We start from the raw sequence: 23,984 nt of genomic DNA on the forward strand, positions 1-23,984 counted from the left end.
CTTCAGCTCAAACTGTACGACTTCCTCGCAGAGCAGATCTCACGAGTCATGCGCTCACACTGTATGTCTGGTAGCAACACGTCAGACATAAAAATATGCTAAAAATAGTTTTTACACAGCATGTCAGACTTTTTTGTGTTGTTATTATTGGCTGTTGTCCTTCGGGAGTGCTGCAGGAGGACACAGGGTTTAACGGGGTTGGAGGAGGAAAACAAAAGAAAGACAGAAAATCAGTGTTTTGTGATCAGTTTATTTGGACATAAACACAACAAAGACACTTTCTTGACAATCCTTGTCATCATGTGTGTAGAAATAAAATGAACGACATGTGTTTGTAGGGAAATAGCTGGCGAGCGGTGTTGACGTATGGTTGCGCATGCGCCGGGAGCAGCTCTGGTACTTTTTGCGTCGCAGCTGCTCGCAGCACCGCTTCAACCCTTATGAGGGATGAGCCAAATTTCAAACACGCCAGAAGTCCATGTGAGCTCACAATTGCTGATCGGTAGCTGGTCACGTGGTGTTAATCGCCTCTTGTAACCCCCTGTACACTACACGATGCTCAGTGCAAAACTCGCCCCGATCTCGTGGATTCTCACACGAGTGGAAAATCGGCTCAAAAAAGTGAAAAAGTCGCACAGTGTACGCCCGGCTTAAGATGGCACTGACTCTTTTGAAACAGCTTTTGCATCAACTTTGGACGATTTAGGCTGGAGCTTTTGTTTGAGCTGAAAGCCGATAGAGGTACTTAAGTCCTTTTTTTTTTAAATGTACCATATTGACCCGAACATAAGACGAGGTTTCTTTACATTGAAAATCATTTTAAAATGTGGGATTAACTTATAATCGGGGTCTAACCATTGACACATGCTGATATTTGTCTGGGATCATTACACGCCTGTAACAGCAGAGGGCGCCAGGCTGTACGTTCTCAACAGGAAAAAGATGGAGACGGGAGGTTTGGAACTGAGTGGACCAAAAGTGGGACAAGTTACCATGATAAGGCAGAGCTATGTGAGTTTAAGATGACGGTGGTCAATTCAGCAGAGGTGTCAAACATTGCATGCATGGATGTAGTGGACGGCAGTGAGGATGACGTTCTGGGAGGAGTCGGCGGGACAGGTGTAGCGATCTGATGGTGCACCGGGACCGCAGCCGCATGAGAGAGCACAGGGAGGCAAAGGGCGTCTGAATAAAAGCCTCATTTGACTTTTGATTTCACATGTCAGCAAAGTTCTGATAGTTTGCATTAAAATAGTATTTTATCAATGAAATAATTTATCTAAAAAGTGATTTTTTTGTCATTTCCTGAAGATTGGTCTTGGAAAGGGGGTTGTCTTATATTTGGGTCAGTACGGTATTAGCTTCTTGGACAGTGTATAGTGGACTGGCCTGTTGGCTGACAGCCATAGCAGTGAGTTGTCTGTTGTCCAACAGCATGCAGAGACAGTTTAATAGACAACCGTAGATCCTGCTCCACGACAGAGCACTGCCTATGGGTTGTGGCAAGACTATAGAATCACTCAGATAGGATGGCTTGCCAGGCTAGCAAGTTGCAAGTGTTTGTTGCAAGTAACAACAAACCCAGGTAAATAAAAACATGTTTAGGTACAGTGAGTTTGAAAAAAGGGCTTGTCTCCATTTCCACAACAATCACTATCTGCATCAGCAGTGATGGGACTGGGAACATCACATCAAAGCACTGACACGTTCTCATTCCTTTTGTGTATACTTAACCCTTCCACTGCCCTCATGGGTGACCTCGCCAGGAAAGTTGACCATTGAACAGGGTTGATGGTTTATCCCTTGAGGTCCACATGGCAGGGGTGAGGTGGTGCTCACTCCTCATGCCTGCCACATGGACCTCAAGGGATAAACCATCAATCCTGTTCAATGGTCAACTTTCCTGGCGAGGTCACCCATGAGGGCAGCGGAAGGGTTAAAAAACTATGAAATTGGGGCAGCAACAGGGCAGCTGTTGTTGTGTCCTTGAGCAAGACGGTTAACCCTCCTTACCTGCTGGTGGTGATCGGAGGGACCGGTGGCACCAGTGTATGGCAGGCCTCGCCTGTCAGTGCGCCCCAGGGCATCTGTGGCTAAATAGTAGCTCATCACAACTAATGTGTGAATGTGTGGATGATTGTGAAGCGCCTTGGGAAGTTACGGAGGATGAGATCTACTACTGATTCCCAATCAATGCATATCTGTGTAGCCTGACTCTTCCAGATAAAGATTACGGACAGCCAAAAGATGGAAATGAGTACATTTAGAGTGCAGACTTCAGAATCGGGTGGTGGTGGTGGTTAGGATGTGGCTTGTTCTAGGAGTCAAAATAAGGTGAGGGCACCTTGGAATCATAAGAATAGGTCCTGCAGAAACTCCACAGACAGGAGGGTGAAAAATCAAAGTTCACCACTCAGTTTGGAGGTTTCCTTAACCAGCTGTAATCAAAACTACCAGGTAGCAAAGTGGTGTTACGAGTCTAGTACACTCTCTGGTACTGTCTGCAGTAAAAGAAGCAGGAAAGCCAGCCAGCTAGCCTGTTAGTCAGCCAGTTGGGATTAAAGGCACTAACATGATGACATGGAGGTTTGGAGAAATGGGTCATCAGAATCACACCAAACTCTTGGAGCTGACACTATCCAGGTTTTCTCACAGAGAATTGGATTGAAGGTTGGAACAATGGAAGCAAAAGTAGATATGAAATAAAAAATGAAACTTTGGGATTTGTCATGACACTTTTCCAGTGAAACACATTGTTGCTTAATTAAAGTCTTCCAGGATGTGTATAAACTTCACTATAACATAACTGTTTAAAGAACATTGTCATCCTTTTGAAGATTTCTTGAATTTTCAGACTGAGCATCCCCCTAAATCAGCAGTTCTCAAACTTATTTAGCCGCGCACCCCCTTCTATGTCCCGACCATTTCGACACCCCCCCCTTATATATATATATATATATCAGGCGTCAAGCTAAACAGGCAGGGTTAAAAAATATGATCGACCTTTTTCCCCATCACTTTCATTTTTCAAATAGTAATTAATAAACATCCGATAGCATTACAATTTCCTTTGATTTAATTGTAAATAAATATTTAGAGTGCCCAGGTAGCACATAAACAATGCTATTTGACGGTTTTCTTAAAGTAGGAACGTTTAACCTGTGCGGCCAGAGCGCTCTCCTTCCTTCTGCTCTGCGTAAACCTGAGCTGATCACCTACTTGTGCGTAATCAAATGTCTTTAGGGGACAAGATATAGCCATGAGGTCCACTTTTGCCTCAGACCGACTTATTGCTGTTTTATGGTGTGGCTGAATCTGCGATCCGCTGCCACGCGGACTGGAATAACAAATGCTGCAGTAACAGGAGATGTGGTCAGGTTCGGAGTCACTGGCTGGAGCGACCCGACTTTAATACGTCATCCCAAAATAGAAGCTAATATCTTAATTTGACCTGGAATGAAAAATGTTATAAAACCTCTTAAAAGTTTTTATCACGGAGGAGGCAGCGCTCATCTCTGTCTTCAGTCTGACGGCGCGCCGGAGTTTGCGCAGCGTGCGCGCTTATTGAATATGGGTGTGTGCGTGTGTGTGTGTGTGCGTGTGTGTGTGCGTGTGTGTGTGTGTGTGTGTGTGTGTGTGTGTGTGTGTGTGTGTGTGTGTGCGTGTGTGTGTGCGCGCGCAGCACAGCTCCATGAGCCGCTCCAGTCACCGCGTCTCGTTCTTGGCGCTATTTAAACCAATGTTGTAAAATTCCTTCTGCCCAGCCCAGATGTGCTCACTTGTGCACCCGTGAGCCGTGGTTCCGCTGGAGCGCGTCTGACCTCTGACAGACGCACTCTGAACTTCAGATCTTCAGTGCGCTGTTAATAGCCTGAATGGGAATCATTTCTTGTTATTTAGTTACATCCACAATGTTCTGTGTGTGAGGTTTACAATGTCAGAACACCTGCATGAGACAGGTGTTAATTACAATCTGCCAGAATGACTCGCCACCTTCAGATTCCTCCAACACCATTAAAAATGATCAAATATGGAACATATCGGCGTGCGCAGGCCAGAGCGCTGAAGCTCGGCGCATTGTTATTATGAAGCTAGGGCACACGTGGAGGACACACACACAAAAATATATTTGTTTTCAATTACATTTATTGGGCCCACTTACTTTTTCTTAAGCCCACCCACAAATGAGTTTGTGGCTACGCTAATGGTGACATATGACAGACTTCTCTGAGCTCCGCAGCCATTACACTTTTCACCTCGCGTACCCCCTAGCGGCAGCTCACGCACCACACTTTGGGATTCCCTGCCCTTAATCCAATAGCCTTAAACGGTGTAACGGCTTTCCTACATTGACATTTTATATTAAATGTGTCTACAGTAGATGTTTGTATTGGATCTTCAGCCTCTTCCTTTAGAATTTTATGTCATATTAAACGTTTTAGTCTGAGTCTGCTTCTCGATGCTGATGCTGCCACACATCTATGGCGATCAAGTTGGTTAAAAAGTTTCACATCTTCATTTTTTTATCCATTTCCTGTATTTTTCTTTAAGTCTTTCTTCATTGTTTCTTGTCTTTGTTTTTCTCTTCATCTCTTTCTGTCTCTCAGTCCTCAGGCCCGTGCTTCTCTGTCCGTCCTTGCATGGAGATTGACTGGAGGCATGAATACATCACAACTAGCCATCCATGCATCCCCCTTCCTCCTCTCTTCCATTTTCCAAAGATCCCTCTCTCAGCACTTATCTCAAACTTTGGATCTCATGCATTTTAATCAGCACGTCTATCTTCTCCTCTCCCTCTTTTCTTTGACTTTGCATCGGTGGCATCCTTCACATGAACAATAACAAATCATCAAAGCTCCTCCCCCCAAACAACTTAATGTCTCCTCTTTTAAATCAGTATTGGCCATCAGCAAATAATTTGTATAATTTCCTGACTGTTAGAAGAATATGCCACTGACATATTTACCTTTCACTCTTTTTTCCCTGTTTATCTGGTTTTCATGGCACAGCTATTAGCTAAGTGAAGGGGATGGATGGCCATGAAGTGCAGAGCAATAGCATCTCCATCAGAATCATTGACAGAGAAAAATGGCCACTGCTTCTTTGATGACAGCACAGCAAAACACACACACACACACACACACACACACACACACACACACACACACACACACACACACACACACACACACATACAGTGTCAGAGAGGGGACATTTAAATATTCAAATGCAGACAGATGTTAATGATAAACGACAAGGAAAAAATAAAATCAAGTAGCTATTGGTGCAGAAAATGAAAAGAAGGAAAAGAAGCTGGGAATTAGGTATGAAAGATTGAGCTATTGTAGGTAAAGAAGAACTGGACAGAAGCTGATGATGAAAAGAGCCAAATAAACAAGTAAAAGTAGCATTGTTTCAGTAAATCCAGTTTTGATAGGAAATTTTCCACCATACATTTTATCAAAGGTGCCAAAAACAAAAGGCAATAATAGTCATGGAGTAAAAATAAATGCATATTACAGATGTTTACAAAAATGGAGGAATTACATCAAACTGTGAATAAGAGATAAAATACATATTAAGTGAAAAAGAACAAGCAAATAAAACAATCATGATGATCCGACCTACAAAATCAGAAAGAGAAATTAAGAAATAAGAATGTGCATTAACAGATTTAATGAGAAACAGATGGCAAATGAAAATGAAAAATGAACCCTAGAAAATCAAACAGCTTTAAGAGTCATTTCTATAACATCAACAGGAAAACGTTGCAATAAAACACAAATTTCCTCTAGTTTTTGTCTAGTTTATTTGTGCTCAATCATTCTTTATCATCATGTTAGATGTTTGTTAGATGTTTGTTACATGGTTGTTAGACATTTGTTACATATTGTTAGATGTTTGTAAGACATTTGTTAGATGTTTTTTAGAGTTTGTTAGACATTTGTTAGATGTTTGTTAGACGTTTGTTGGATGTTTGTTATAGTTTGTTAGATGTTTTTTAGACGTTTGTTACATATTGTTAGATGTTTGTAAGAAATTTGTTAGATGTTTTTTAGAGTTTGTTAGACATTTGTTAGATGTTTGTTAGACGTTTGTTGGATGTTTGTTATAGTTTGTTAGATGTTTTTTAGACGTTTGTTAGACATTTGTTAGATATTGTTAGATGTTTGTAAGACATTTGTTAGATCTTTTTTAGATGTTTGTTATAGTTTGTTAGTTGTTTGTTAGATGTTTGTTAGACATTTGTTAGATGTTTGTTATAGTTTGTTAGTTGTTTGTTAGATGTTTGTTAGACATTTGTTAGATGTTTGTTAGATGTTTGTTAGACGTTTGTTACATATTGTTAGATGTTTGTAAGAAATTTGTTAGATGTTTGTTAGACGTTTGTTAGACATTTGTTAGATGTTTGTTAGACGTTTGTTGGATGTTTGTTATAGTTTGTTAGATGTTTTTTAGACGTTTGTTAGACATTTGTTAGATATTGTTAGATGTTTGTTATAGTTTGTTAGTTGTTTGTTATAGTTTGTTAGTTGTTTGTTAGATGTTTGTTAGAAATTTTTTAGATGTTTGTTATAGTTTGTTAGTTGTTTGTTAGACATTTTTTAGATGTTTGTTAGATGTTTTTTAGATGTTTGTTAGACATTTTTTAGATGTTTGTTAGATGTTTTTTAGATGTTTGTTAGATGTTTTTTAGATGTTTGTTAGATGTTTTTTAGATGTTTGTTAGACATTTTTTAGATGTTTGTTAGATGTTTTTTAGATGTTTGTTAGACATTTTTTAGATGTTTGTTAGACATTTTTCGATGTTTGTTAGATGTTTTTTAGATGTTTGTTAGATGTTTTTTAGATGTTTGTTAGACATTTTTTAGATGTTTGTTAGATGTTTTTTAGATGTTTGTTAGATGTTTTTTAGATGTTTGTTAGACATTTTTTAGATGTTTGTTAGACGTTTTTTAGATGTTTGTTAGATGTTTTTTTAGATGTTTGTTAGACATTTTTTAGATGTTTTTTAGATGTTTTTTAGATGTTTGTTAGATGTTTTTTAGATGTTTGTTAGACATTTGTTACATATTGTTAGATGTTTGTAAGACATTTGTTAGATGTTTTTTAGATGTTTGTTATAGTTTGTTAGATGTTTTTTAGACGTTTGTTGGATGTTTGTTATAGTTTGTTAGATGTTTTTTAGAGTTTGTTAGACATTTGTTAGATATTTGTTAGACGTTTGTTGGATGTTTGTTATAGTTTGTTAGATGTTTTTTAGACGTTTGTAAGACATTTGTTAGATCTTTTTTAGATGTTTGTTATAGTTTGTTAGTTGTTTGTTAGATGTTTGTTAGAAATTTTTTAGATGTTTGTTATAGTTTGTTAGTTGTTTGTTAGACATTTTTTAGATGTTTGTTAGATGTTTTTTAGATGTTTGTTAGACATTTTTTAGATGTTTGTTAGATGTTTTTTAGATGTTTGTTAGATGTTTTTTAGATGTTTGTTAGATGTTTTTTAGATGTTTGTTAGATGTTTTTTAGATGTTTGTTAGACATTTTTTAGATGTTTGTTAGACATTTTTTAGATGTTTGTTAGATGTTTTTTAGATGTTTGTTAGATGTTTTTTTAGATGTTTGTTAGACATTTTTTAGATGTTTGTTACAGTTTGTTAGATGTTTTTTAGACGTTTGTTAGACATTTGTTAGATATTTGTTAGACGTTTGTTGGACGTTTGTTACAGTTTGTTAGATGTTTTTTAGATGTTTGTTAGACATTTGTTACATATTGTTAGATGTTTGTAAGACATTTGTTAGATGTTTTTTAGACGTTTGTTAGACATTTGTTAGATATTTGTTAGACGTTTGTTGGATGTTTGTTACAGTTTGTTAGATGTTTTTTAGATGTTTGTTAGACATTTGTTACATATTGTTAGATGTTTGTAAGACATTTGTTAGATGTTTTTTAGACGTTTGTTATAGTTTGTTAGATGTTTTTTAGACGTTTGTTAGACATTTGTTAGATATTTGTTAGACGTTTGTTGGACGTTTGTTACAGTTTGTTAGATGTTTTTTAGACGTTTGTTAGACATTTGTTACATATTGTTAGATGTTTGTAAGACATTTGTTAGATGTTTTTTAGACGTTTGTTAGACATTTGTTAGATATTTGTTAGACGTTTGTTGGATGTTTGTTACAGTTTGTTAGATGTTTTTTAGATGTTTGTTAGACATTTGTTACATATTGTTAGATGTTTGTAAGACATTTGTTAGATGTTTTTTAGATGTTTGTTATAGTTTGTTAGATGTTTTTTAGACGTTTGTTAGACATTTGTTGGATGTTTGTTATAGTTTGTTAATTGTTTGTTAGATGTTAGTTAGAAATTTTTTAGATGTTTGTTATAGTTTGTTAGTTGTTTGTTAGATGTTTGTTAGAAATTTTTTAGATGTTTGTTATAGTTTGTTAGTTGTTTGTTAGATGTTTGTTAGACATTTTTTAGATGTTTGTTAGATGTTTTTTAGATGTTTGTTAGATGTTTTTTAGATGTTTGTTAGACATTTTTTAGATGTTTGTTAGATGTTTTTTAGATGTTTGTTAGATGTTTTTTAGATGTTTGTTAGATGTTTTTTAGACGTTTGTTACAGTTTGTTAGATGTTTTTTAGACGTTTGTTAGACATTTGTTAGATATTTGTTAGACGTTTGTTGGATGTTTGTTACAGTTTGTTAGATGTTTTGTAGACGTTTGTTAGACATTTGTTAGATATTTGTTAGACGTTTGTTGGATGTTTGTTACAGTTTGTTAGATGTTTTTTAGACGTTTGTTAGACATTTGTTAGATATTTGTTAGACGTTTGTTGGATGTTTGTTACAGTTTGTTAGATGTTTTTTAGACGTTTGTTAGACATTTGTTACATATTGTTAGATGTTTGTAAGACATTTGTTAGATGTTTTTTAGACGTTTGTTATAGTTTGTTAGATGTTTTTTAGACGTTTGTTAGACATTTGTTAGATATTTGTTAGACGTTTGTTGGATGTTTGTTACAGTTTGTTAGATGTTTTTTAGACGTTTGTTAGACATTTGTTACATATTGTTAGATGTTTGTAAGACATTTGTTAGATGTTTTTTAGATGTTTGTTATAGTTTGTTAGTTGTTTGTTAGATGTTTGTTAGACATTTTTTAGATGTTTGTTATAGTTTGTTAGTTGTTTGTTAGATGTTTGTTAGAAATTTTTTAGATGTTTGTTATAGTTTGTTAGTTGTTTGTTAGATGTTTGTTAGACATTTTTTAGATGTTTGTTAGACATTTTTTAGATGTTTGTTAGACATTTTTTAGATGTTTGTTAGATGTTTTTTAGATGTTTGTTAGATGTTTTTTAGGTGTTTGTTAGACATTTTTTAGATGTTTGTTAGATGTTTTTTAGATGTTTGTTGGACATTTTTTAGATGTTTGTTAGATGTTTTTTAGATGTTTGTTAGATGTTTTTTAGATGTTTGTTAGATGTTTTTTAGATAATTGTTAGATGTTTTTTAGATGTTTGTTAAATGTTTTTTAGACGTTTGTTATAGTTTGTTGGATGTTTTTTAGACGTTTGTTAGACATTTGTTAGATATTTGTTAGACGTTTGTTGGATGTTTGTTACAGTTTGTTAGATGTTTTTTAGATGTTTGTTAGACATTTGTTACATATTGTTAGATGTTTGTAAGACATTTGTTAGATGTTTTTTAAACGTTTGTTATAGTTTGTTAGATGTTTTTTAGACGTTTGTTATAGTTTGTTGGATGTTTTTTAGACGTTTGTTAGACATTTGTTAGATATTTGTTAGACGTTTGTTGGATGTTTGTTACAGTTTGTTAGATGTTTTTTAGACGTTTGTTAGACATTTGTTACATATTGTTAGATGTTTGTAAGAAATTTGTTCGATGTTTTTTAGACGTTTGTTAGACATTTGTTAGATATTTGTTAGACGTTTGTTGGACGTTTGTTATAGTTTGTTAGATGTTTTTTAGACGTTTGTTAGACGTTTGTTATAGTTTGTTAGTTGTTTGTTAGATGTTTGTTAGACATTTTTTAGATGTTTGTTATAGTTTGTTAGTTGTTTGTTAGATGTTTGTTAGACATTTTTTAGATGTTTGTTATAGTTTGTTAGTTGTTTGTTAGATGTTTGTTAGATGTTTTTTAGATGTTTGTTAGATGTTTTTTAGATGTTTGTTAGATGTTTTTTAGATGTTTGTTAGACATTTTTTAGATGTTTGTTAGATGTTTTTTAGATGTTTGTTAGACATTTTTTAGATGTTTGTTATAGTTTGTTAGTTGTTTGTTAGATGTTTGTTAGATGTTTTTTAGATGTTTGTTAGATGTTTTTTAGATGTTTGTTAGATGTTTTTTAGATGTTTGTTAGACATTTTTTAGATGTTTGTTAGATGTTTTTTAGATGTTTGTTAGACATTTTTTAGATGTTTGTTAGATGTTTTTTAGATGTTTGTTAAATGTTTTTTAGATGTTTGTTAGATGTTTTTTAGATAATTGTTAGATGTTTTTTAGATGTTTGTTTAATGTTTTTTAGACGTTTGTTATAGTTTGTTGGATGTTTTTTAGACGTTTGTTAGACATTTGTTAGATATTTGTTAGACGTTTGTTGGACGTTTGTTACAGTTTGTTAGATGTTTTTTAGACATTTTTTAGATGTTTGTTAGATGTTTTTTAGATGTTTGTTAGATGTTTTTTAGATGTTTGTTAGATGTTTTTTAGACGTTTGTTATAGTTTGTTGGATGTTTTTTAGACGTTTGTTAGACATTTGTTAGATATTTGTTAGACGTTTGTTGGATGTTTGTTACAGTTTGTTAGATGTTTTTTAGACGTTTGTTAGACATTTGTTACATATTGTTAGTTGTTTGTAAGACATTTGTTAGATGTTTTTTAAACGTTTGTTATAGTTTGTTAGATGTTTTTTAGACGTTTGTTAGACATTTGTTAGATATTTGTTGGACGTTTGTTGGACGTTTGTTATAGTTTGTTAGATGTTTTTTAGACGTTTGTTAGACGTTTGTTATAGTTTGTTAGTTGTTTGTTAGATGTTTGTTAGACATTTTTTAGATGTTTGTTATAGTTTGTTAGTTGTTTGTTAGATGTTTTTTAGACGTTTGTTAGACGTTTGTTATAGTTTGTTAGTTGTTTGTTAGATGTTTGTTAGACATTTTTTAGATGTTTGTTATAGTTTGTTAGTTGTTTGTTAGATGTTTGTTAGACATTTTTTAGATGTTTGTTATAGTTTTTTTAGTTGTTTGTTAGATGTTTTTTAGATGTTTGTTAGATGTTTTTTAGATGTTTGTTAGACATTTTTTAGATGTTTGTTAGATGTTTTTTAGATGTTTGTTAGACATTTTTTAGATGTTTGTTAGATGTTTTTTAGATGTTTGTTAGATGTTTTTTAGATGTTTGTTAGACATTTTTTAGATGTTTGTTAGATGTTTTTTAGATGTTTGTTAGACATTTTTTAGATGTTTGTTAGATGTTTTTTAGATGTTTGTTAGATGTTTGCTAGATGTTTTTTAGATGTTTGTTAGATGTTTTTTAGATATTTGTTAGACGTTTGTTAGATGTTTGTTAGATGTTTGTTAGACGTTTGTTAGATGTTTGTTAGATGTTTGTTAGATGTTTGTTGGATGTTTGTTACATATTGTTAGATGTTTGTAAGACATTTGTTAGATGTTTGTTAGATGTTTTTTAGATGTTTGTTAGACATTTTTTAGATGTTTGTTAGATGTTTTTTAGATGTTTGTTAGATGTTTTTTAGATGTTTGTTAGATGTTTTTTAGATGTTTGTTAGATGTTTTTTAGATATTTGTTAGACGTTTGTTGGATGTTTGTTATAGTTTGTTAGATGTTTTTTAGATGTTTTTTAGACGTTTGTTATAGTTTGTTAGATGTTTTTTAGACGTTTGTTAGACATTTGTTAGATATTTGTTAGACGTTTGTTGGACGTTTGTTATAGTTTGTTAGATGTTTTTTAGACGTTTGTTAGACATTTTTTAGATGTTTGTTATAGTTTGTTAGTTGTTTGTTAGATGTTTGTTAGATGTTTGTTAGACATTTTTTAGCTGTTTGTTATAGTTTGTTAGTTGTTTGTTAGATGTTTTTTAGATGTTTGTTAGATGTTTTTTAGATGTTTGTTAGACATTTTTTAGATGTTTGTTAGATGTTTTTTAGATGTTTGTTAGACATTTTTTAGATGTTTGTTAGATGTTTTTTAGATGTTTGTTAGATGTTTTTTAGGTGTTTGTTAGACATTTTTTAGATGTTTGTTAGATGTTTTTTAGATGTTTGTTGGACATTTTTTAGATGTTTGTTAGATGTTTTTTAGATGTTTGTTAGATGTTTTTTAGATGTTTGTTAGATGTTTTTTAGATAATTGTTAGATGTTTTTTAGATGTTTGTTAAATGTTTTTTAGACGTTTGTTATAGTTTGTTGGATGTTTTTTAGACGTTTGTTAGACATTTGTTAGATATTTGTTAGACGTTTGTTGGATGTTTGTTACAGTTTGTTAGATGTTTTTTAGATGTTTGTTAGACATTTGTTACATATTGTTAGATGTTTGTAAGACATTTGTTAGATGTTTTTTAAACGTTTGTTATAGTTTGTTAGATGTTTTTTAGACGTTTGTTATAGTTTGTTGGATGTTTTTTAGACGTTTGTTAGACATTTGTTAGATATTTGTTAGACGTTTGTTGGATGTTTGTTACAGTTTGTTAGATGTTTTTTAGACGTTTGTTAGACATTTGTTACATATTGTTAGATGTTTGTAAGAAATTTGTTCGATGTTTTTTAGACGTTTGTTAGACATTTGTTAGATATTTGTTAGACGTTTGTTGGACGTTTGTTATAGTTTGTTAGATGTTTTTTAGACGTTTGTTAGACGTTTGTTATAGTTTGTTAGTTGTTTGTTAGATGTTTGTTAGACATTTTTTAGATGTTTGTTATAGTTTGTTAGTTGTTTGTTAGATGTTTGTTAGACATTTTTTAGATGTTTGTTATAGTTTGTTAGTTGTTTGTTAGATGTTTGTTAGATGTTTTTTAGATGTTTGTTAGATGTTTTTTAGATGTTTGTTAGATGTTTTTTAGATGTTTGTTAGACATTTTTTAGATGTTTGTTAGATGTTTTTTAGATGTTTGTTAGACATTTTTTAGATGTTTGTTAGATGTTTTTTAGATGTTTGTTAAATGTTTTTTAGATGTTTGTTAGATGTTTTTTAGATAATTGTTAGATGTTTTTTAGATGTTTGTTTAATGTTTTTTAGACGTTTGTTATAGTTTGTTGGATGTTTTTTAGACGTTTGTTAGACATTTGTTAGATATTTGTTAGACGTTTGTTGGACGTTTGTTACAGTTTGTTAGATGTTTTTTAGACATTTTTTAGATGTTTGTTAGATGTTTTTTAGATGTTTGTTAGATGTTTTTTAGATGTTTGTTAGATGTTTTTTAGACGTTTGTTATAGTTTGTTGGATGTTTTTTAGACGTTTGTTAGACATTTGTTAGATATTTGTTAGACGTTTGTTGGATGTTTGTTACAGTTTGTTAGATGTTTTTTAGACGTTTGTTAGACATTTGTTACATATTGTTAGTTGTTTGTAAGACATTTGTTAGATGTTTTTTAAACGTTTGTTATAGTTTGTTAGATGTTTTTTAGACGTTTGTTAGACATTTGTTAGATATTTGTTGGACGTTTGTTGGACGTTTGTTATAGTTTGTTAGATGTTTTTTAGACGTTTGTTAGACGTTTGTTATAGTTTGTTAGTTGTTTGTTAGATGTTTGTTAGACATTTTTTAGATGTTTGTTATAGTTTGTTAGTTGTTTGTTAGATGTTTTTTAGACGTTTGTTAGACGTTTGTTATAGTTTGTTAGTTGTTTGTTAGATGTTTGTTAGACATTTTTTAGATGTTTGTTATAGTTTGTTAGTTGTTTGTTAGATGTTTGTTAGACATTTTTTAGATGTTTGTTATAGTTTTTTTAGTTGTTTGTTAGATGTTTTTTAGATGTTTGTTAGATGTTTTTTAGATGTTTGTTAGACATTTTTTAGATGTTTGTTAGATGTTTTTTAGATGTTTGTTAGACATTTTTTAGATGTTTGTTAGATGTTTTTTAGATGTTTGTTAGATGTTTTTTAGATGTTTGTTAGACATTTTTTAGATGTTTGTTAGATGTTTTTTAGATGTTTGTTAGACATTTTTTAGATGTTTGTTAGATGTTTTTTAGATGTTTTTTAGATGTTTGCTAGATGTTTTTTAGATGTTTGTTAGATGTTTTTTAGATATTTGTTAGACGTTTGTTAGATGTTTGTTAGATGTTTGTTAGACGTTTGTTAGATGTTTGTTAGATGTTTGTTAGATGTTTGTTGGATGTTTGTTACATATTGTTAGATGTTTGTAAGACATTTGTTAGATGTTTGTTAGATGTTTTTTAGATGTTTGTTAGACATTTTTTAGATGTTTGTTAGATGTTTTTTAGATGTTTGTTAGATGTTTTTTAGATGTTTGTTAGATGTTTTTTAGATGTTTGTTAGATGTTTTTTAGATATTTGTTAGACGTTTGTTGGATGTTTGTTATAGTTTGTTAGATGTTTTTTAGATGTTTGTTAGACATTTGTTAGATGTTTGTTAGATGTTTGTTAGACGTTTGTTAGACGTTTGTTAGATGTTTGTTAGATGTTTGTTGGATGTTTGTTACATATTGTTAGATGTTTGTAAGACATTTGTTAGATGTTTGTTAGACGTTTGTTACATATTGTTAGATGTTTGTAAGACATTTGTTAGATGTTTGTTAGACGTTTGTTACATATTGTTAGATGTTTGTAAGACATATTGTTAGATGTTTGTTAGACGTTTGTTGGATGTTTGTTATAGTTTGTTACATGTTTTTTAGATGTTTGTTAGACATTTGTTAGATGTTTGTTAGATGTTTGTTAGATGTTTGTTGGATGTTTGTTACATATTGTTAGATGTTTGTAAGACATTTGTTAGATGTTTGTTAGACATTTGTTACATATTGTTAGATGTTTGTAAGACATTTGTTAGATGTTTTTAGAGTTTGTTAGACATTTGTTAGATATTTGTTAGACGTTTGTTGGATGTTTGTTATAGTTTGTTAGATGTTTTTTAGATGTTTGTTAGACATTTGTTAGATGTTTGTTAGACGTTTGTTAGATGTTTTTTTAGATGTTTGTTACATATTGTTAGATGTTTGTAAGACATTTGTTAGATGTTGGTTAGATGATTGTTAGACGTTTGTTACATATTGTTAGATGTTTGTAAGACATTTGTTAGATGTTTGTTAGATGTTGTTAGACGTTTGTTACATATTGTTAGATGTTTGTAAGACATTTGTTAGATGTTTTTTAGATGTTTGTTATAGTTTGTTAGATGTTTGTTGGATGTTTGTTAGACATTTTTTAGATGTTTGTTAGATGTTTTTGTCATGGTGTGTGGCTGGAGATGGTGGACCATGTGTGGTGGTGGGTTCCGGAGGCAGAAGAGCAGGCACGGAGAACGTAAAAACGAATTTAATCACAGAACGGGAATGGCAGGAACAAGCACAACGGTGACAACAAACAACAATGATCTGACGAAGGAACAGGAGCAAAACATGTGGTATAAATACACGAGGCTGATTGGGAACACATGGGCAGGTTAACGAGGGACAGGTGAAAACAATATGGACTAATCGGGGCAGGAGAGAGACACAGTCAAGAGGGAAGGGGCAGATCGTGACAGTACCCCCCCCTCAAGGGGCGGATACCAGATGCCCACAAGGCCACACAACACTCGGGACTCGAAGACTCGACGGGGGACTCGAATACTTGACGGGGGACTCGAAGACTTGGCTGGGGACTCGAAGACTTGGCTGGGGACTCGAAGACTTGGCTGGGGACTCGAAGACTTGACTGGGGACTCGAAGACTTGACTGGGGACTCGAAGACTTGACTGGGGACTCGAATACACTCGGACTCGGGACACTTGGACTCGGAGGACTCGGGGAACTGGGACACGTGGAATTGGGACACAGGAACACTTGACTTGGGACTGACTGGAACACGGGGCACAGGAACACTTGACTCGGGACACGTAGACTCAGGAACTCGGACACTCAGATACTGGAAACTTGAGCACTGGTTCGGCAGAGCAGGGGCCTCTGATATAGGCGACACAACTCTGGCTTCTGCGGGCTCTTTGAGTTCAGTCCTGGATGGCAGAGCAGGGACCTCTGAATTAGGCGGCACAACTCTGGTCCTTGTGAGTTCATGAGCTCTGGTTTGGGCTGCAGTAGCAGGATGCAGAAAAGGCTGCAGCCAGAAGGACCTGCAGGCGTAGGCCCCGCAGGCGTGGACCAGGCAGTGGGTGGGGCTGCAGGAGCGACGTGAGGAAGCCCAGCTCGGCGGCAGGTACTTGACATCTGGTCGGAGCAGGTGCACTTCCCGATTTGCTGGGTCATCGGCGGAGGCTCGGGTGAAGGGAAGCAGGAAAGGAGCAGGAAGACCAGCCCTACCACTCCGAAGAACGCTGGCGTGCGCAGGGGTGTTTGTCTCACCAAAACTCCAGGATCCGCAGCTTCCGTGGGAAAAAACAGGACAGGGCGAAACAGCAGGAGAGGAGAAATGATTCCGACCACCCCGAAACAGCTAGGATGCGCCAGAATCACCCAGAGGGCTCGACCACCCCGAGAACAGGTAGGATGCGCCGAGATACACAACTCCAGGCCGGAATCTCCCTCCGCTGAAAAAGAGAAAAAGAAAATATAATCCTCCAAAAAACAGATGGTAGCTCACCACAGGTCCAGGTTGGTCAGATCATTCTGTCACGGTGTGTGGCTGGAGATGGTGGACCATGTGTGGTGGTGGGTTCCGGAGGCAGAAGAGCAGGCACGGAGAACGTAAAAACGAATTTAATCACAGAACGGGAACGGCAGGAACAAACACAACGGTGACAACAAACAACAATGATCTGACAAAGGACAGGAGCAAAACATGTGGTATAAATACACGAGGCTGATTGGGAACACATGGGCAGGTTAACGAGGGACAGATGAAAACAATCTGGACTAATCGGGGCAGGAGAGAGACACAGTCAAGAGGGAAGTGGCTGATCGTGACAGTTTTTTAGACGTTTGTTAGACATTTTTTAGATGTTTGTTAGATGTTTTTTAGATGTTTGTTAGATGTTTTTTAGATGTTTGTTAGACGTATGTTAGTTGTTTGTTAGACGTTTGTTAGACATTTTTTAGATGTTTGTTAGATGTTTTTTAGATGTTTGTTAGACATTTTTTAGATGTTTGTTAGATGTTTTTTAGATGTTTGTTAGACAATTTTTAGATGTTTGTTGGACGTTTGTTAGTTGTTTGTTAGACGTTTGTTAGACATTTTTTAGATGTTTGTTAGATGTTTTTTAGATGTTTGTTAGACATTTTTTAGACGTTTGTTGGACGTTTGTTAGTTGTTTGTTAGACGTTTGTTAGTTGTTTGTTAGACGTTTGTTAGTTGTTTGTCAGACGTTTGTTAGACATTTTTTAGATGTTTGTTAGATGTTTTTTAGATGTTTGTTAGACATTTTTTAGATGTTTGTTAGATGTTTTTGTCATGGTGTGTGGCTGGAGATGGTGGACCATGTGTGGTGGTGGGTTCTGGAGGCAGAAGAGCAGGCACGGAGAACGTAAAAACGAATTTAATCACAGAACGGGAACGGCAGGAACAAACACAACGGTGACAACAAACAACAATGATCTGACAAAGGACAGGAGCAAAACATGTGGTATAAATACACGAGGCTGATTGGGAACACATTGGCAGGTTAACGAGGGACAGGTGAAAACAATCTGGACTAATCGGGGCAGGAGAGAGACACAGTCAAGAGGGAAGTGGCTGATCGTGACAGTTTTTTAGACGTTTGTTAGACATTTTTTAGATGTTTGTTAGATGTTTTTTAGACGTTTGTTACACGTTTGTTAGTTGTTTGTTAGACGTTTGTTAGATATTTGTTAGACGTATGATAGATGTTTGTTGGACGTTCGTTAGATGTTTGTTAGATGTTTTTTAGATGTTTATTAGACATTTGTTAGATGTTTGTTTGACATTTGTTAGACGATTGTTAGACGTTTGTTGGATATTTGTTAGGTTTGTGGATGACTGTGTACCCTTAATGAAACCAGTTTGGTCAGGGTGTATTATGAAGGGGGTTACCTTCTCTAATCTTTTTGCCAGGGCTTTACAAATTATTTTGAGATCAACATTAATAAGGGAAATTGGGCGATAGCTGGTAGGAAATCCAGGGTCTTTGCCTGGTTTTAACAAGAGACTAATATTGGCAGAATTTATGTTTGGCTGTAATCTGCTGCTCTCTTCAATTTCCCTCACCTTTCTGAAGAATGTCGAAGACAGAATGCTCCAGAATTCTTTGTAGAACTCTGCTGGAAACCCGTCTGGACCTGGAGCCTTCCTATTAGGCATGGATTTAAGGGCTTCCTGGAGCTCAGCTGATGTTAGTGGCGAGTCCAGGACTGTAACTTGGCTATCTGATCATTTAGGAGGTGTTATCCTGTCAAAGAACTCATTGATCTCGTTATCTGATGGGTTTATATGTGGTGAGTACAACTTTTGGTTAAAGTCTCTGGAAGTGTTGTTTATTCTTTCAGGATTATATAATGTATTCCCGGTTGAGTCTTGGTTTCTTTAATCATAGGCCACTAGGTTTCTTTCTTTTGAGTTTGAGAAATTCAAAGAATCTCTGCTGCTTTTGGATTCACTCTGAGGAGTGAGCATTTACTCCGGCCAGAGGTCGATTTATATCCATCAGTTTCATTTTTACAATAATAAATAATCATTCAATACGGGTAAGTTTCCTTTCATTTGTAATTTATATTTAGTTCAAACAAGCTAAACAGGGTGCTCCATAACATATAATTAATGAAAACAACTTAAAGTGGGAACATTCCACCTGCTGCAGCCCGAACGCATGTTCCTTCTGCTCCACGTAGCGCCTCCTGATTTTTATCTTGAGAGGCGCTATAGAAATGATATTTTCTTCTTCTTCTTCACGTAAACCTGAACTGGTCACCTGCAGCTTTTCTGTAATCAGATGTCTCTAGAGGTCATGAGGTTCTCGATTTTTCCCTCAGACAGACTTTTTAAATGTTGTTCTGGATGAATCCGCACTCCGCTGACACACTCGAAGCAGGTGCTGAATAACAAGCACTAGTTTAAGTATTTTTCTGGAGTATTTCCTTTATCCTTTATCTAATGGCACCATCTAGTGGCTGACAAGCAATCACACAAATAATCTCTCGATCCGTTTTATTAAGATGGTGACTTCCTGTTTCTGTTTACAAATGTGCTTCTGTAGCCGACAAACACCTAAAACACGTTGTTTTATGGGTATTATTCTCATGTCATGCTGTGTTCTCATATATTTATATTTTAGAGACTTCCTTGTCCATGAAAAGTTCCTCAACTCTGCATCAATCGAGGTATTCCTTAAATTTGAAGCATGTAAGCGGTAGTCTAATGCTATTGGTTAGTTCTGGTTGGCACTCAGTTTCCTATTGCATGGAGCTCTGCAGGACAGGGGGCGTGCTTAGCAAAAATAAATAAATAAATTTTATGTATTTCTCATATTTTACCTCAGTACATGATGAGACCATCAATTTTATAGATTTCTGTAAAATCATACATCATTTCTGAAAGGAGAACACTCCAGAAAGACACTTTAACCCAAAGTTTCAAAATGAGGAAAAAATTCTCCAAATGAAATAACCAGAAGTCTTTCAGAAGGGTTTCTACTTTCCACAAGACAATTTGCTCTTGTGCACAACGTTGAGTGTGTCATAGACACTCTCTGAGCTCCTCTTCAGAGTGCCGCTTACACACACTGTCAGCAGCCATATGCGGAGAAAGTGTGAGATATTGCTCAGATGCTCTGATGAAGATCTTTTCTTACTTGCTAGCTCCACGATGTTCTCTGTTAGTAAAGTGTAAAATATCTGTCCTTAACAAACATACTCGCGGATAAATAAATAAATAAATAAATGGCCTCTTGTAAAAACAACCGTAACGGCTCAGACCATCACTGATGGCTGAATAAATTGTCCCATCGCACAACCCTACTTCACGTTCACTAAAAGTATGAACGATTTTATGAACAACCATTCAGTAAACTTGTTCAGGTTCAACACTGCTGCTCGTAACTTGTTAACACAATTGAAGCCCTAAAGTCTAACAGATTTAAGCCATCAATAGTCCTAGTGCCTCAGATGTAAACACAGTCAAAAGATGGACCCAGTGGTCATTTGTGAACATGTGATGGACAGGGCGTCAAGACGCTGGACTCAAAGCTACTAAAGATCTTGAGAAATGAGTAGGGGTGTGCTCCGCTCCTACAGCAATCATCCCATAAGATAATTACTTGGTTCAAATACAGTTTTTTATTTAAATGGAAATGCTAAAGCAACTCATTTTGTTCCTTGTTTATTTGCAGACACAATAATGTCTGATACTCATTACGAGAAGAGAGATGAAGTTGACTTTTCCTGACACACCTGGCCTCGTTTTGTGAAAGGCACAATAAGACAGATTACTTTTCTTCCTTCCCTCTTTCCCTAAGATGCAGATATCATCAGCACTCAAGAGATGCTGAAGGTTTCACTCTAAATGCATGTCGGGTCCTTGAAAATCAGACGCTTTTGCCCTGGCAACAAATCTACATAAACATGCATGGTCTTTGTTTGACAACGTGCCTCTTTCAAATGTTGGTAAACTGAACTAAAGCTAAGATGCTTTTTAGTTGGACGTGCTGTTGAAGGGCTTCGTGAATAAGACAAATTCACACAGTGATGATGATGATGATGATGATGATGATGATGATGATGATGATGATGATGATGATTATGATGATGATGATGATGATGGTGAGTTGATAGGTGAAAGTTCCTAGACGTTTTTGATTCCGACACTCCTACATATGTTCCTCAGAAAAAGCATGAAATAAACAAGTAAAATAAAAACATATTCACTCCCTTTAGGTCAGCAGTAGGTCGATGAATCTTTGGTTGGGGTCATAATACAGAGTCTTTTTGGGTCTGTCTCAGGCTTGCACATCTGGAAACTGCCTTTTTTCACATTTTCCTTGCAAAACAGCTCTGGCGCTTGTAGCTTTCACACTTTATAGCGTGACGACTGCAAATTAATTATGACCAATAAGATGTGATGATTCCATATGAATATGAAATATCAATCTGATTGATCATGGAATGATTAATCAGAAGATTATAGTTACTTTTACTTGTTTGGGGACCATAAACACACTTCGTATTAATTCAGACGGAGTCAAGTATATACTTAAAAAGGAATTTTATTCTTTTCTAAACTAATGATTATACATGACAAGATATGAATAATGAGATGTGATGAAGTGAATATGCGGTGATGGAATGTGATGTGTAGGTGGTGTGATGTAAGCTTGATGTTTATCAGAATCGTTGTTTCTGAAACAAATTGTGAAATCTGGGTGTAAAGAATTTGTTGTCCGCTATAAACTAGAGAGTTGATTATTAATGAAACAGCATCAGACACAATCTGTTGTGTCTACAAACCCTGGTGGAGACCCCCAGCAGATCCGGACTGTCAGAGGTCGGGTGGACCTCACGGCACCGGGATCTAGTAGATTAACTCCGATACGACCTGTCCAGACTTGAGATGTTTCCAGGTCACAACAGTTGTTGGAATGCTTATTGGCATCCAAAGTGGATGAGGCTCTTAGGGAGCCGTCTGGCTGTGTCAGCTTGCAGCGTGCAAACAGGGTTTGACTGTACGTCGAAAGAGATGTCTCAAGGATGCTTATTCCAAATTGACAGGTTCGGAGCTCTGCTAGAAACTGAATTATTCGGGAAGTAATTCTTGTTTTATCAAACTACTTTGTTATGATTTCTGGCGTATTCTGGCAAATCAGATTGTGCCATGTCTGGAAGGCTTTACCAAAACATTCCTGAGAAAGCCACGCCTTCCTTCAGATACAAGATTCTCAACACTTTGAACTTTATGTGAGGGGAACCTTAGCCTTAATTTGTATCATATGCAGGTGTGTATGAGTGTAGATAATGATAAACGTGTTAAATCAAACACATACTGATCATAAGATCTGCAATGGATCATTGTGAGAGCTGTATTCATTTCAACTTCATTGATTGAAGCACAGATTTTTCAAACATTTCAATTAAACATCTTGTTGTTTTACGTAGAGACATAAGGCTTTTGCGGGAGACCTTGGCAATTTCTTTATGTCTGCGTTGAAGAACAATAAGTGAACAAAAGGTTGATTTGTGCGTCTGAATCCTCCAGCGGGCGTAACCTTGACTTTGCAGCTCTGGCGTGTATGAAAGGTTACTGTGTCAATTCGATGGTGAAAATTGACCCTTTTTATTCGTCACACGCTGTCTGGTTATTAAGGAAAAGGGCATGAATAGCTCTTTACTTTTTCATGCTTTTATTTCCAGTCAGCTGGACAGCTGCAATGGTCTCCTAACTGGTCTTCCCAAAAAAGCTGTGAAGCAACTGCAGCTTGTCCAGAATGCTGCTGCTAGACTCTTAACAAGAACTAAGAGACCGGAGCACATCACTCCTGTTCTTAGATCCCTACACTGGTTACCAGTAAACTACAGAATAGATGTCAAAGTGCTCCTACTAGTTTAAAAATCACTCAATGGCATGGGGCCAAAATACATGTCCGATCTCATTCCTGTACATACACCCAATAGGGCTCTGAGATCCTTAGGAAACAATCAGCTGGTAGAACCTCGGGTCAGAACCAAACACGGTGGAGATGCTTTTAGCTACTATGCTGCTCACATGTGGAATCAGCTTCCCCAGGACCTCAGATCTGCCCTAACCCTAGTGTTGTTTAAAACTAAACTAAAACCCTAATGCACTCATCAGCCTTTAAATGAGTTGTTTCCAATGCTGCGTCGTCTCCACTGTAATCTGCGCTGTAACTTGGTCTTCTCCTTTAGCTCTAAACTGTAATTCTATATGTGTGTGTTTTAATTTGTGTTTTATGTTGATTTCATATCATGTCCTGATAAATGTAAAGCACAATGGATTGCCTCTGTGTTTGAAATGTGCCTTTACAAGTCCAGTCCCCTCAATCGGACTGAGATCTGGGTTCACCTGAGTGACATGCATCTCTTCTATTGCCTGTTTCCAGAGCAGCTACACTGAGCTGATGATGATGGAGAGCAGGAAAGCCAGTCTGCTGAGCCGTGCTGCGTCTTTCAACAGAAGTGGCAATGACCTACCCAGCAGCTTCCACGACAGAATGCACAACCTCACACACACATGGAGACAACTAGAGGTAACGACTTCATTTTGAATCTCAACTTTTATGTACATGGAGCTTGACAAACAAAAGTGAAACAAGAAGTTCTTAAAACAATAACACGATTTTACACAAATCTACAATCAAACTCTCAGTTCAGTATGGGAGTATCAACGTGATAAGACATTAGACCATTACCAAAAGATAAACATCCCAAACTTTGTCAGCAACATACTTGGCATTGTTCTTGTGCAAACTAACAGTGCACACAATCTGATTGGGTGGCAAAGCGATGAACTTGACCACTTGTGGACATCTTAGAGTTACCAGCCGGGCAGAGCACACTCCACAGTGGGGTATCATAGCTTGGATGAAAAGTGAAGGTTGGCATCTTGATTTGGTGTGGAACATCTCATGTAGCATGTCATGGTTAGGCCATGGTCAGGTCTAGCTGGGGTCAGGATCTGGATATGTGACATTTTTCCTTTGGAAGAAACAAAGTGTCTTCTTCAGTGGCTTAAGACATTGATGCCTTGAACTCGTTAGGACAAATACAGAAGGAAACCCCAGTAGCAAACACAACCCGTGTGTGTGTGTGCATCAACTCTCATCTCACATGTAGAATGGTTTCCAACACAAATTCTTCACACG

At 35.7% G+C, this 23,984-nt stretch overlaps 1 protein-coding gene across 1 annotated transcript in view; it reads left to right on the top strand.

The window, feature by feature from the left end:
- Positions 1-23,984, top strand: part of akap6 (A kinase (PRKA) anchor protein 6) — a 348,892-nt gene that overhangs the window by 260,982 nt on the left and 63,926 nt on the right. Inside the window, exon 16 of the mRNA XM_054734609.2 lies at positions 23,223-23,369. Within this exon, the coding sequence (XP_054590584.2) occupies positions 23,223-23,369 (147 nt within the window). The remainder of the gene's footprint in view (positions 1-23,222; positions 23,370-23,984) is intronic.

Source organism: Nothobranchius furzeri, chromosome 18, assembly GCF_043380555.1.
Source record: "Nothobranchius furzeri strain GRZ-AD chromosome 18, NfurGRZ-RIMD1, whole genome shotgun sequence".
NCBI lineage: Eukaryota > Metazoa > Chordata > Actinopteri > Cyprinodontiformes > Nothobranchiidae > Nothobranchius > Nothobranchius furzeri.